General features: G+C 45.5%; 1 protein-coding gene across 1 annotated transcript in view; it reads left to right on the top strand.

Moving 5' to 3' along the window:
* The window catches only part of T265_05644 (hypothetical protein), a gene marked incomplete at both ends in the record, with an annotated part of 32,271 nt that extends 19,193 nt beyond the window's left edge, over nucleotides 1-13,078 (top strand). The window contains 3 exons of the mRNA XM_009170703.1: nucleotides 428-633; nucleotides 8,496-8,604; nucleotides 12,978-13,078. Of these exons, the coding sequence (XP_009168967.1) occupies nucleotides 428-633; nucleotides 8,496-8,604; nucleotides 12,978-13,078 (416 nt within the window). The remainder of the gene's footprint in view (nucleotides 1-427; nucleotides 634-8,495; nucleotides 8,605-12,977) is intronic.
* Nucleotides 13,079-14,935: the final 1,857 nt, after the last annotated feature.

The following is a 14,935-nucleotide window of genomic DNA, read 5'->3' as shown; positions in this document are numbered from 1 at the left end:
TATCTCCACTTGCTGCTCTCCTTGGAAGGCGAGTTGGATCCTTTGGTGAAGTTTTATTTACGTACAATGTTCTAAGCGTCATGTCCATTGGACCGGTCCTAGTTTGCTTGATTGTGCCTAAACAGCTTTCATCTGCAAGTTCACGTCAGTGGTGTATCACTCAGTTGGTTAAGCACTTTCCACTATTATCATTCATATGTGGCGCTTTTATTAAAATACTCACACCAGTCGCATGTTGACCCTTCACACACACCGATTTCCGATCGCGAGTGTAACGAGGTGTTACAACATTTTCACTTGTATATTTATTCAGTAGTTGCCAAATGTAACACCTTCTTGAGGATGGTCAAAGTTTTTGCCCAATACACAACATCGATGTGAAAATCATCCTGACTGTTGGTCAATATGCACTCACTTGGACTTGTAGGTATTGGTTGCGGACTTGTCTACCTCCCTGCCATCACTGTTGTCGGCCACTGGTTCGATCAGCATCGAGCTTTTGTCGTTGGTCTCGCCATGTGTGGCAATGGGTTCGGGGCGGGTATTCTTCCAATTGTTACGCGCTGGCTGTGCGATTCGATGACGTGGCGAGGTGCCCTGGTAATCACAGCAGGACTCTTTTGTCAGGCTTTGGTAAGTTTGTTTTGGTTGTGAGTCAGCTTTTTTAAATTTTCTTCTTGTCACGACCTTTCTAAATAATTTTCCATTTGGGCGCAGTGAATCTTCAGCATTTGGTTCTCGTGTTTATGGTGGATGCGTTAAAATCCAATTTGTCAAAACGTCGAGGGACATAGACGGTGAGATTTCAACTTTTTCTTTACTCACCAGTCGCTAACAAAATATGTGTATGTACAAAATATGTGTAGCTCAAGACAGTGACAACATTCTAGAAAACATGTAAAACGTAGAGTTAGTATTTCGAAGGTTGAAACTTCGTCGCACCGAAGGTGATTTAAGGCCATCTTTGGGAATAGCTTTATTCGAAAATTCATCCTATTTTGGGGCATTATTCAACATCACGGTCCCGACGATTGCTGCTTGTTTTTTGCTATGTCGATGAGTGATGAACATTTTCTCCCGTGTCCAGGTTTAGTGTTACGCCTCTGGATAAAGTGAGATCGGCTACAAAACCCCCTGAACATGGTCGACTCACTGTCTGATCAGAACTGATCGTTTGGTGGAAGTCATTGTTGCCTATACTGGCCAGAAGAGGCCGGAGTTTATCCCAGGAAGTTTTGTCACACAGGCGGGGCTTCTTAGTTCATTATAACACATCTTTGTAGTATATTTAGTCGGTGTAAAAGATAGTGATAGTGGTGGGCGTCCGCAGGTTTGTAGTAACCATTGAGAACCGCTGTGCTACCGCTACTGAGCAGCGTTGGAATCAAATATATCATCAGGTGCCGTTGCCACAGACATTGTAGAATCAGTTCCGCTCAGTCTAATCTAACTTTCCAGTGCACCAAAGTTCATTTCGTTCACTGAGGACAAAGAGAATAAAAGAATGAGTACCATATGTTGAGGGAGACGGCTGTATTGATGACAGATCCGTTTGTCCGATGTGGCGAGAAGTGAGAACTGCGCAGTGACGACCGTAGCCTTGACGCGACACCATCATTGGCTGCGTGACACAGCCATATCTTTCAAGATCACTAACGGTGGTCTCCATCCGGGGAGAGGGCAGTTACCAACGCAACTCAGTTGACAAGTAAGGGCTCCCTTGCTTCGTTTGCAAGTCTTGGACTTACCATCCTTTGGTCGTCTCCATCCGACGCAACACCAGGTGAAGTGAGCCATTAGGTGCAAACCGTTCTCTGGCATACGAAGTACGTGGTCTAGTCAGCCTAATCCATTAAGACAGATCGGACCGCGGCTTTGTACACTCTGCCCTTGACAATCAGGCTGATATCATGTCGGTGCCACAAACGTCGGAGATTGAGAAATGCTGCCCTGTCCTCCTCACTTTGGAAAGTGATTTCGTCTTTCGCCTGTCCGCTGGGACTTATTCAGCTACCCAAATAGAAGAACTTATCGGCCATGTTGGTCGGTTGACCTGAAAGTATGAGTTCCAGGTTCGGTCCCACCTAATTCTGCAGTAACACTACAATTTACAATTGCGAAGTTATTTGGGTTAATTACAATAGTTTGATCCAAGAAGAGCAACATGTTCGGCGTAACCAATGCCCATGAGCGAACGCCCCTGGGGTATTTCGATCCGTGGCCACCAGCCAGGTAGCAAGTGTTTATGGTTTCGAAACTTTGCCCCTCCAATCCAAGCATCTTGAGTGTCTTCAGACATTTGAGCACCGGCGTCTCCGTAGCGTAGCAAGACTTGACTGACTGCGGTGAGTGTGCAACCGAATGTTGTATAGGCGGGGATTCGTCAGTGAATCAGCAAATAAAACTTAGCGGTTGAGGGTAGTTGGGGCGTATGTTACGCATGTCCGATCATTCTCTGCCGAAGAACGCGATACCTCCCGTTCCGAGCTGTTTGCGTGAAATGAATGTGTTCACAATCAAACTGAGTACCGTGGAGTCTTCACACTTTCCTGGCTTGTGTCTGCGTGTTCCCCCTTGCACGCGCTGGGAAAGTCTGTGAAACCTTTCACATAATTGGTCCTAGTGGCGTACATGCTATCATTTTCCAGCCGAACTGCCTCGCTAAGATTCATCAATCGTTTTGTACCGAGCTTATGTTGAGTGACGTTCGCGTACGATACTGGGTCACTCCGACGGAAGTATGGCGGTTTGATAGGTTTTATTTCAACGTGGTTCAAAGGTGTGGGGACCTTTTTCCCTAAACACACAAGACCTCTTGGCTTTGTTTACAAGGGATTTCTTTCTTCATAATAGTTGTATGGCGGTTAGGCGTCGTATTGTACTACTATCATTTATTTTTGAAGAGCATGGTCACAAACATAAAGAGTGAATGCAAGCGATGGATGCGAAAGAATAACAAGAGAATATGGGGGAAAAAAGAGAAACGTCTCATTCGAAATCATGCCAAGAACAGTTCCAGTCTGATGAGATGAATCCCAAAGTATGTAAAGATTTTGATATGGAAACACGCGTCTAAAGACCAACAACCGAAGAAAGGACAAACAATGGTGAATGCTCTTCAAGGTGTGGTAGGCGCTAGCACAATCAAGACTCGCACTTCAGGCACAAAGTGTCCGTCATACTGGGTTTGGTGTGCGATTAAGTGGCAAAAATGTACATTCAACGCCATGTACCACGCATAAAAGTGTCATGAGTACGCAGAGATCCCACAACAGCAAGCCAACACAAGTCGATGACTGCGACCTTAGGAAGTCCCAGTCCAATAAAAGCCTTAGCGGATTGAGGAAAGCAGATCCCTCGATAAGAGATGATCATCGGTTGGTGAATTAAAAAGTCGACATTACAACCGATTGCATGTAGGGCTGAGATTATGGCGAGGGAATGTTCATCAGCACCATACTTCTGCTTCTTCTCATTCCACACTACTAATATTATCAATGCTGTACCCGAACAATTTGTGTAGCTTAGGCTAACAGCACAAGGATGTTTTTAGCAGCTTGTTGCCCTAAGTAGTCCGGCTAATCCCGTCGAACGATGCAATATTTTGTCCGACTATGTTGAATTATGTACCGGTGACCTAAAGTACCCTATCATCACGAGAATCAACACTATAATTTCATATTACAACAAGAGCAATGCGTATAAGAGTGCGTGCCCTCTTGTTGTTGGTGCTGCGACTTATATACCTATCATACTTATTTTCAAGCCACATGTGAACCAACACTAGCGATCGCGAGTCACCTGACGAAGGTCAGCACAGACGCGGCCGCTGTGTTACGCATCCAGCTCGTGTCAGTCGGAATGGTTTTACAATCAAAAACATTGAGTTGCGAGTTCATGTTTAGGGTGAGCGATCACAACACTTGTACGATATAAGCACACACTACCGACCCTGTCTGTTGACCTCAATACTGTTCGTCGTATGGATGGAACAACTACTCGGTTGCTTGACTTGTAACGAGCGCTCAGCTCGCTTTTTGACTATAGTTCGGCCGTAGACCCAACCCTACTCACTACAGTATAGTTACTGTTTCGTCATATCAAGCTCTCAGACTGGCTAATATTTGGTTTGGTAAATTTTTTTCTTCCAGTCATCATCATCAAAGACAGCAACATCAGTGTTGCCACTGATGCTTCACTGCCATACAACCATAAGGTTTGAAGAGTGGGTGAGGGAGGGGACCTATGTCAAGCATACTGAGGTGCCTACACCTTCAACCGCTCAATCTGACAATCTGGAAACAAACTGACAGCACGAACGCCACTGACATCGATTAGCCGCCATTTCTTGCAGCGTCTCCAGCCAAGCACAGACGGGGTCACCGGGACCCCACCTCGATTGCAACCAAATTGCCCATCTACGCTACCTGTGGTACCGACATTGTCCTCTATAGAAAACCCCATCTTTTCTTCCAGTGGTCGGTCAATACCGGTTGATCGCACATGAAGCGACAATAATCCCTTATATTATTAATACTAGTTTTGGCCTCCTCTGACGTCGGCTAGTTACGTTAGAGTGCCATTTCATTCACCCTCGCAGCTAGTACGCTTTGGCGGGTTACTAGACTCCAACAGCCATTGTCAAACGAACAAGTGGCCGATTCATTCATGAACAATTACCGGATCTGACTAATAAGTAAAATAAAGAAATCGGTGCCTTTCCGTCTGAGAGATCACCTTGTACGTTCCACTAAGCCAGCATTTACCACTAACCCGGGCGAAACCACACCTCGAAACGGTCATATTGAAAACTGAGCCTTACTCAACCACCCAGTTAGCAACCGACCGACCGTTGCAACTGCCTACGTCTATCTACCGCTAAACCACAATCCTGATTACGTTTTGTCAATGGAATCAAGACCTTCCCCTGTGTCTGCGTGTTTTTATCCATCAAATTCGATTGCGCCACCAATGTACATTGTCAAATTCTCTAAGCTCTGGCCACATTCACCAACCGGCACGGTCTCAAGTAAAACGGACTAAATCCTGCAAGTAGTATGCTAGTCAGCCGACTTACCTGGGAGCAATCGACCGAGTTAACGACAGACTAGTTGATTTGTCGTTGCATTTGATGCAACCCTACATCTTGATCTACCCGCAATCGAGGTTTGTGATGGTACGATTGTTTTTCGTGTGCAACGTGATCCTTCAAGAATGGTTGAATTCGCACGAAATTTCTTCAGAAAGAATGTGGGAGATATCTGTGAATGACACTGCGTTTTCTGACTGTGATTCTGTGGGTCACGAGCACCACCACGGATCTGGTGGTGCTTCGCACCCGCCAGGCATGGTGCCAATCCTAAGCAAATTAAGTTTGGTCCCAGTTCAACACCGGGTGTTCGGCTGATGGGTTTGGTCATTCTCAGGTATCCGTAGGAAAACGGAATCTTATGGCACGTGGAAGTCCATGTGTTTGAGCAGCGGAACTGAGTCGTCTTCAGGTATTCGAAAACCTTTGTCTCCGAACCTCAGCTCGTGTAGGCGGGCGTCGGCGAATGTGTAACGAGGCCATTAGAAAGCAAATGTTCGGTCGTGCACCGAGGACTTCCATAGAAGAATGAGTCCAGCACCAAGAACTGCATTGGTTAGGCTATGTGTTGCATATCCACCGTTTGCTGCAGAGAGTGCTGTTTTCCACGCTCAATTCAGACTGGCGGAAGCGGAGAAATGACAAAGCCTTGACCTGCAGGGAGGTATGAGACTACGAAAGGTCGACTCGCCTTCCATGGTGGTCCCACTTGTGAGTGGTCAGAGACGCTACAAGATATGGCTGCTAACCGATATCAGTAACGTTCTGTTTTTGTATGGGTGTCTGGAGATGTAGACACCTCGGAATGATTGTGATAGACTAGCACTAAGTCCATTCCCCGCTCACTATTATTCTTTCCTTCACAATGAGATTTTGAACTAAATCATGGTTGTACGGCAGCGAAGCATCAGTGTTGGACACTGATGTTCTACTGTCGATGATAGTGAAAGTCTATGCGAAAGCTGCGAGAAATGAACTTTCTGTGAGGGTAAGACGGATTGTTAAATTTCTCCAGCGAGAACTGAAGCAAGTTCAACATATCTGGAATTAGGTGTTTTTCCCCTTCGGTAAGACAAACACAAACCAAAATGCGATTTTTTGAGTCAACCATGCCTAACCGCATAAAGTGGTACCCATCAACCATCTCTCTGGAACAAATGGACCCTACGCACTAACCCACCGTGGACGTCTGCCTTAATTGTGAAAACAAAAACCTCCGTGGCATGTTTAAATTACAACTCGACGAATTTAAAGGTCGCCGAAGGGTAACTTCACTAAGGAGGAAACATCCAGCGAGACAGAACCCTTAGTTGAGACCGACTTCAATAAGTGCACGCTATGACTTATTCTCATCGCTCAAGTAGTCTGAAGATGCCCGGTGTAATCGATTTAGAAACACTATTTTCGATATGTATCCGATGTGACTGGTCTTCAAATGTCAAAGACCTCTCAGTGAAGTGAAAATAAGCACTCGATCTGGTTCCATTGTATCACGCCTGTGTTTCATATCCAACTAACAGCTCCGACTAAAGTTTCCATTATCCCAAGTCTATAGGGATAGCTGGGGTCAACCAGACGGAATTGAGGTAGATACCGCACACCAACTGCCCGTGAATTGGGTTCAGCATGGTTGACCTTACGCCGCAGACGATACGCATGACCAACCGGAAACTGCAGACCGGTATAAGCTGGTCTCAGCCTTAATGCTAAAAGACCGTTCATTTTGCAGTGGGCTGAAGCAAAGCCAAATTCAAAACGTGTCCCAAATACCCGAACGTCAGTCAGACCTCACGTGTCCGTCTTTTGTTTATCGTTTCCTGGACCCCCTGCTTATTAGGACTTACCTCTGTACACGCCCGTCTTTATCCTCTAATCGATCACATTAGTCTAATTCCAAGCCATTTGTTGTGGAACCTGGGGACTACGCTGGTGAACGTGAAACACCAGGAAGTATGAACAGTTTTATTGGAAAACGAATCGAGCAAACGCATAGTATCACTGGTTTGCATAGCATCGCAAATGATTGCGAGAAGGGTCCCGTAGTTTCTGATTGATTAAAGTAATGATCTGGGGCTGTATTGAACCCAGTTCATCAGCCACCATTCGAAAGACGTGGATAATTTCGATTCCGTGAAGGCTGTATCCAGTATCCGATGGCTATGCAACTGTAAATACGGTTGTCTACCGTCGTAACGGTGGATACCACTGATGGAGGCAAGCGAGTAGTATGTTTTCTCGTGAATCCGCTTCGCCTCTCTTGAAAATCGTGATCTATTACGAAATTCGTGGAGTCGCATTTGCTTGCATTCGAGTAACAGTTAATGCATATCCAGAAAAGTTTAGGAAGATGCGTTCGAGGAGAAGATGAATATTCAGTTTTGTAAACAAGATGCATATGAGAGTTTTGCTTCCCTGTCCAATAGTCTGCAACTGTTCACTTGGCGTTTTCTAATAAAACTCCGCAGCAGAGGCCTTCTTCTTTTCCCCCTTACTGTGTTTTTATGTGTCCAAAGTCGACTTTCCAGGTCGCTCCTAGTCGGGGCGCTGTGTCTTACGGTTGCAAAGGATAAATCGCCCAAAACACATACGCCAAGACCCAAAATCTCTGAAGAGGGCTTAGACCAAAGATGTTGGTGTGTGAGTGACGGGTGTTTACTACCGATGATGAGGCGTGGCTGGTTCCAAAACCGGCTTTGGAGTACGCTCACTGGTAAACCAGTCTTCAAAATTATCGCTTCATCGGTGGTCCACGAACTTGGTAGTTCACCCTCACCATCACAGCTGTCAACTCTCAGTCTTCGATGGCGGTTCCGATTGTAGACTGTCCAACTAACTGTCATATTATCTGCTACTGCGTTGCACTTTCAAGGTTTGTGCTTAGAGCAGCTCATGTGGATTGTAGTTGGCAATCACTACTTCCGATGTGAAACTTTAGCTAAAATTCAGGATTATATCTGTAACACAAACCTGGTGGGATTCGTTGTATCCTGTGAGGTTTCGCATAGTGTGCCAAACATCCTGTTAGCGGAATTTGCTTGATTCTTCACGAATGTCCTGCTTATCACGATTTCCGATGTTTGGTGACGGGTTTTTGTGACTGTAATACAAACCATCTCGCTCGAAATTTACACATTCTGTTAGCCTGTGATCTGATTCCCGCAATTGTCTGTTTTGAGACAGTTTGCTCATAGTCCACAAGAGCTGTCATTGGAAAAGCTGGAATCCGCGTCCACGAGAATGGGGAAATGAAATTCTTTTATACCAGTGCATGCTCTATACAGTGTTATTGATTTGCTGTTTTCGGCACTCAGTTTGCGACAATCTGACCGCTTCGGACAGGTGTTTGTTCACTTGCAAAACCCGAGTTTGATCAGCTTCTATCGGTTTTATGTGTGCGGTTTTTCAGGTTGGAATCGCTCTCTTTCGACCACTGTACACACACGAACTGATTCGCTTGGCTCAGGCAGAACGTCGTCGTTTTAGGGCGCATCGTCGGGCACTGATGCTGTCAAATGGTGAGCGCCTCAGGAACAGTGGACGTCCCAGTGTGGACAGGCGAACGCGTGCTAGATAGTGAGTCAGTCGATGTTGTCCTCTATCGAGATCTGTTTGTCCAGTTTTTGGTGTTCTCGATCGCCCAAGGGAAGGAGTGAAACGTGATGATGATAAGGACCTCGCTAGCTCATTAAAACAAAGAGTTTATGCGCACCACAATTTCCTTCCAGTAGGACAGTCATTGTTCGATACGAAATAAACCGTTATCTAGGACGTTGGGAGTGAAATTTATCCAAAATATTTTAATGGATGATTAAACCGTTTACGCTTAAGCAAACAGCGTTTAAAGATGAAAAACACTAACCCGGCATCGGACTTCTTGGGTATCACCTAATCAAATTGCACCGATAATCTGACGAATTCGTCCGACATCGAGAACACCTCAGTGTAGTGCTCTGCCAATGAACATACAAATGTAACCTAAGCGCTTCTGACAGACATTGCCAGATTCCGTGTCTCCTCACCCGCAAGTTGCGGTTAGATCAGTTTTCCGCTCAAGGTTTAACTGATATTCCATTCAAACTTATCCCAAGTACACCGCTCTATTTTCCTCGGGGACGGTAGGAACTAGCATTACGAACACTGAACTGTGTATTGGAACGGTATAAACTTTCAATTATTCTCAGAGTTGTTCACTTTCGTTATCTTTATTTGGCAAAAACCCTCTGACACTGTGCTGTGACTTTGGGGGTGAATTTGATACAATAATAAGAAGCTACTAGTTCTTACTTGATCCACTTTTGTGCTGGTGCCTAATGTGGGAGGCTCTTAATCGGCTGTCATATTAGCCCCCTACTGATGCTTCACGTGCCCAACGTCGGATACCGAAGGCCTTCCTTTGACATGTCATAAAGGGTCGTTTCCAAACTCTGAATAATGCAAAAAAAGCCCCCTTGATTTTTTCATAACCTGAGTTGTTACAGCTGTTATCTTGTCTTTATAGAAATTATTCCCAAGGGAACTAGCTTTTATCTGGTACTTTAAAGGAGTGTAGTCAGGTTATACACTCCAACCAGAGCTATACAGCGGAAACGTATAGTGGAACTAAGCACGAGGTGGACCTTCTAACTTAGCTTGCCCACCTCATATAGTCTGCTAAGGAAGGAAGAAAGTCTCACAGGTGTCATGTGGCTTTCATCTCAGCAGCCGTTATTCGCTGAACCAGTCAACACTGGATCACAGGACCAACTGAACGATTGAGGGATACTGGTTCAGTGCAAGATCATAACGCTGCCGATCGGCCACTCCTAGTGTGGCTGGAAGGCTGTTAGTTTGAGTTTAACGGGGTTCACGAGATGCGCCCTCTCGATGATCTGCAACATTTCAGCATTGCTTGACTCCACTTGCAGAAGGAAATATCGGTTACAGTTAACCAGACCAACATTGGCCCACGCGTAGCAGATTGGTAATATAGCTTTAGGTCAGGACTGAATGTTGGACTGTTCGTTGTGTTATCATTAGGCTTACTCTACACGGGGTATTAACGCGAGGGTGATGATGGAATTGTTTGAAATGTTGTTATTATCGGAAGAACACACTGTGTGAGCTGAGGTATTTCTTCGTCTGGCTCAACCGTGTATGTACGTGGAACGAACAGAATCGATCAAAACAGTGTGGACCAAACGAAGAGATACTGAATGAGGAATTACTACGACTTTCTTGTGACTTTGGACCAATGGAAACCCTGGAACGCTGTTTGCTTGGCCATCATGCACGTGTAATCGTGGAAGCACAGTTGAGGCTGTTGTTAAGTGCACGCAATATGGCTTTGGTTATCTTCATGCATGTTCAAAATCCTAATGACTAGTTCCAAACAGGGTGTAAAACAGCTTGCGATGTCGAAACACGTGTTTGACCACACACACGAACACACAGAGGACAACAGCATTAAAAAGTAACGCAAAATTCGTAAGAATGAGCATCGGGCAATTCAGTTTAAGGGTATCAGACTAGCAATCTACACTCCAGCCATCAGATCTTCAAGACAGCGACTTCCGTTCCCCTCTGGAGTGTGAATCGCTGCCGACAATATTTGTCACAGACACCAAGCTGGTCGACGTCCGGTCAGATCGTTCAAGTGCATGTCTGATGATATTAGCAGAATACCACCGCTGTTCGTTTAACCTAGTTGTGTGAATCCGACATTAACTGACTGAATTCCAAAAATGCGTTGTTTAGTTTGATTAATTCAGAGGTCGAGTTACTGTACGCGTTTCATTTGAGTCTTATATGAAGCCTATCAGTGAATTGCTGATTAAATTTTTGACTGACAATGACGTTTCATCTTGATCGGTGGTGCAGCCTTTTTGTCCACCTACGACAACAAACCAGCTACCGCATACGGGAAGTCAGCTACAATTAGTCGCTTTTGTAGCAAGCATTGCCCTGGGGACAATCCCGGACGAACGCCACCAATGCGAACCTTACTTGCTTATGGTAATGGTTGTTTATATGCCATCCCAACTGCACACGTGTTTGACCCAATCGATAGCACGGGAAACACATGTGATATTGGCCCACCCAGTGCTATGCAATACTGCCCAGTGGAGCGGAATGAATAGCTCCTTCAAATTTCGACGTAACCTAGCTGTCAGTGGTAGTTTGTTACAATACATTCAAGACCTTGACTGAGCAACCACAAGAGTTTCACGTGATATCTGAACGGAACTAACGAGTGGATGAATTTCGCCTGGTTAAATTCTCTGGTATTATTTGTTTGGGGCAGGCTTCCTCCCGTCGAGCTGCCTGCCCCTCTGCCATAATGCAGCCAAATCTTCTCTGTACTGACCACCAGTGCACAGCTGTTAGTCTCCCCTTATCCTTCCCACTACTTACGGCAGTGAAGCATCGTTAATGTTGTGGAATGTAGGTAGCTCGGGTGTGTTGCTTAGCTGTTGGTCTGTTTGCCGAGCTTGGCAGTTGGATTGCAAACGTTTCATCATCAATCTAGGTGACATCGTTGAGTGGGTCACTCAACCCTGAACTGACGATTTCACCTCGATTGGTGATGAAATTTTTGCAATCCAACTGCCAAGCTCGGCGAAAAGACCAACAGCGAAGAAGCATCGCTGTTGAACACTGATGTCATGCTGTCGATGATGATGATGATTTCACCATAAAATGGGATTCCGCCCTTCTGACGGCAACAGCTGGTACAACTTCATCCCATTCTCTAATTGATCTATGCCACTCACCCTGTCCTATCCGTTGTGCACCGGCTTGTTAAAACTCCAGAATATTTATACCGGAAACCTAGAAGGTACAGGATCCGTTACACATTTGGATTTGTTGAACTGGTTGAGAACGGACGCGCCTAACAGGTGCATGTGCTCCCTTCGCACAATTTCCTTCACAAACATCTTTGTATATATTTGTAATGTACTACTCATAAGGTTGCTGAAAATCCGTCGACAGCCCACGACTGGTTTCGCCCTTTTTGGGACTCATCAGGTAGACGCAGTCCCCGGGTTTTCGGTCAACCTTATGTTCTACATGTACATAATCATGTTAATCTGTCAGACACTGCACTTGTTGCGTCAGAGTGTCTTGCCACTTTGACCTTAACAGAACTTCCTTTGACAAAACGACGGGGGCACTTTTGGCTACTGCCTGAATGACACTCATGGGAATGGTGAGCCGTCTGCAGTTGTTAGTCGAACGCGATATGTTGATGACGCCCCCACAATTATTGCGATCGAGAAAGAGGCTAACAGCTTGTCACACTGCTTTAACGGAGCACACAAATCATTGTGAAAGATTATCTGGCAGTCAATCACTCATTTTCTGTAACAAGTCAAAATATTGCCTTTTACACTGGTCTATCCACCAAAAAGTAAATTTCAGCGTCTTCGTTCTGTGGAGTTCGAAACACAATCTTGTGTTTCTCCTTGTGACGAGAAATCTGACTTTACCTATACTGGTTCTTACAATGCAAAACTGTGATCTCTCACATGCCAGGCGATTACGGAAAACAACTTTTATTCGGAAAACCGTGTTAGCACCATCGCTGACTCCAGAAAAATACATACTGGAAGTTAATCGAATGTCATTGAAACTGACTGTGGTTTCCGAACCGATTATACCTGCTTGACCACATCTAAATGAGCAATTAGTTGTAACCAGCGAACTCTATCTGAGTAGATTGCGCAATTCTGGAAATGTCTATTGGACAGGCTTTAGCGACAAATACCCTTCAGTAATGTCAGTTTTAATAAACAGCGTCTCTAATGCTTACACTATGTCAATTTTTCAGGAACGACACTCTTTAACTGATCCTATCAGATGTACGGCTTCACTTTTAAACAGCTTTCTTAAACTTGCTTCTTTTTGATAGTCCGTTTGACTGTATCCGATGTGGATCACAGATTTCATTCACTTGCCAATCAGCCCTCTTATACATCCATCGATCTCCTTTGTCCAAGCTGTTTCCGTTAGTGCTGAAACCGTGCTTCGTTTGATCTTGGCATCTGATGTGCACAGTTTGAATGGACATAACAGCCTCGAGCGGGGTGTTTTGTAAAAATATGATAGATAAACACATTTCATATACACAGCGAAACACACTGCATACCGAATCAGGGAGTGTACTAGTAGTGAAACTTACGGGAACGTCAGCAAGCACACACCTATTGTGGTCACGTACCAAGTCATTTTCGAATAAAGGCAAAGTGTAGCGTATAGTAGAGGGAGAAACGTGGAGCTAAATGAGCTACGAAAATAAATGTGAACACTTGAAACTCTCGGCATCAATAATCCAATGACAAATGGACACCTCAAGGACGAATCCACCAACTGTCTGCTTGTTACCTTCTGGGTAACAGCCTAGCGCTACCATCCTTTCGGAAGAAGATAATCGAACAACGGAGCCAGCTCTCACCACCACTTTCAAACAACGCTGACAGACGGTGTTTCAACCGCTATTTTCAAATTGCATGGGCTACTCGTTTGATGACCAGGCCATATTTCACATCGTATGAGTTTAACAGCTCCCCAGATAACAACAGAAGTTTAGTCGACTCGGTCATTTGGATCAACATACAGCTTGGTTCGATCTCGATGAGCGAAGTCATCGTTTTCTTTGGGTCAATAATCAACGCCGGTCGTTTGGATTTAACATCCAATCAAACCTGTGTACCAAAGTCCGCTCAAAAATCCCTTCCTGATCCCAATAAACTGTCGTTTTTCTCTCTATGAAACTTCGATCCGCTGTCGCTATAATCCCAGTGGAGAAACTCACGTTTCGAAGAAAATCGATTGAAAACACACAGGAACAAAATGGTGTTTAGCGATTGCCTAATCGGAATACCGGAAGCTTCAGCGCCAAGTAAGCTAACAACCGTAACGTTCTCGCACTGCCCGGTCATGCTGTGACATGAAAAAGGCCGAGATGATCTTCAATGGGGCCGGAGTGTCCTCGAAAGCAACCTGCACAATAACCGTGTCTTCTTCGGGAGTTGGCTGGTTGCTAATCAGGCGAGATAATGCGTCGGCCTGGCCGAAGTCGGTGGTGCGCCGGTATTGAATATCGAAATCATACCCCAGCATAATCAGAGCCCATCTTTGCAGGCGGTTGGCAGAGTGTGCGGTAACACCTTTCTTTGAACCAAAGGTGGAGAGCAGTGGTTTATGATCGGTGAGTAGGGTGAAACATACAGCATTTTGTGGGAACGCCGAACCGCAAACACTAATGCCAACGCTTCTTCCTCTATTTGGCAGTATCGCTGTTCTGCTGGGGTTAGTGATTTCGACGCATGCATAATGGCTCTCTCTGATCCGTCTGGGAAGACGCGTAGGATGACGGCAGCGACTCCATAATTGGAGGCGTCAGCTGCCACAATAATCGGTAGCTTCCGGTCGTAGTGGGTCAGCAGCATATCAGAGCTGAGCATCGTTTTCAGCTTGCAGAAAGCTTCCTCACATTCTTCTGACCAACACCAACGGACGTCTTTTCCAAGCAACCGATTAAGTGGAGCCCGGATGTCGTGTAGCGCGGGCAGGAATGCCGAATGGTAACTGATTAGCCCTAGAAAAGAGCGTAACGATGGGGCATCTTTCGGAGATGGCATCTATTGTATAGCTCGGATATTCTCCGGGTCAGGATGGCGGCCAGAGGCGTCGAAGATGAACCCAAGATATTTCACTGTTGCCAAGAAGAACTGGCATTTCTCCGGACGGAGGCGGAGACCATTCTCCTGGATGCGTTGAAGCCCCATGTCAATTCACGTGTGCAGTTCAGCGGGAGAGCCAGCGACAATCAGCACATCATCCAGGTATGCGACCACACCTGGAATG

The sequence above is a fragment of the Opisthorchis viverrini genome (genome assembly GCF_000715545.1).
Source record: "Opisthorchis viverrini unplaced genomic scaffold opera_v5_109, whole genome shotgun sequence".
Lineage (NCBI taxonomy): Eukaryota > Metazoa > Platyhelminthes > Trematoda > Opisthorchiida > Opisthorchiidae > Opisthorchis > Opisthorchis viverrini.
This window is presented reverse-complemented; position numbering and strand designations above follow the sequence as displayed.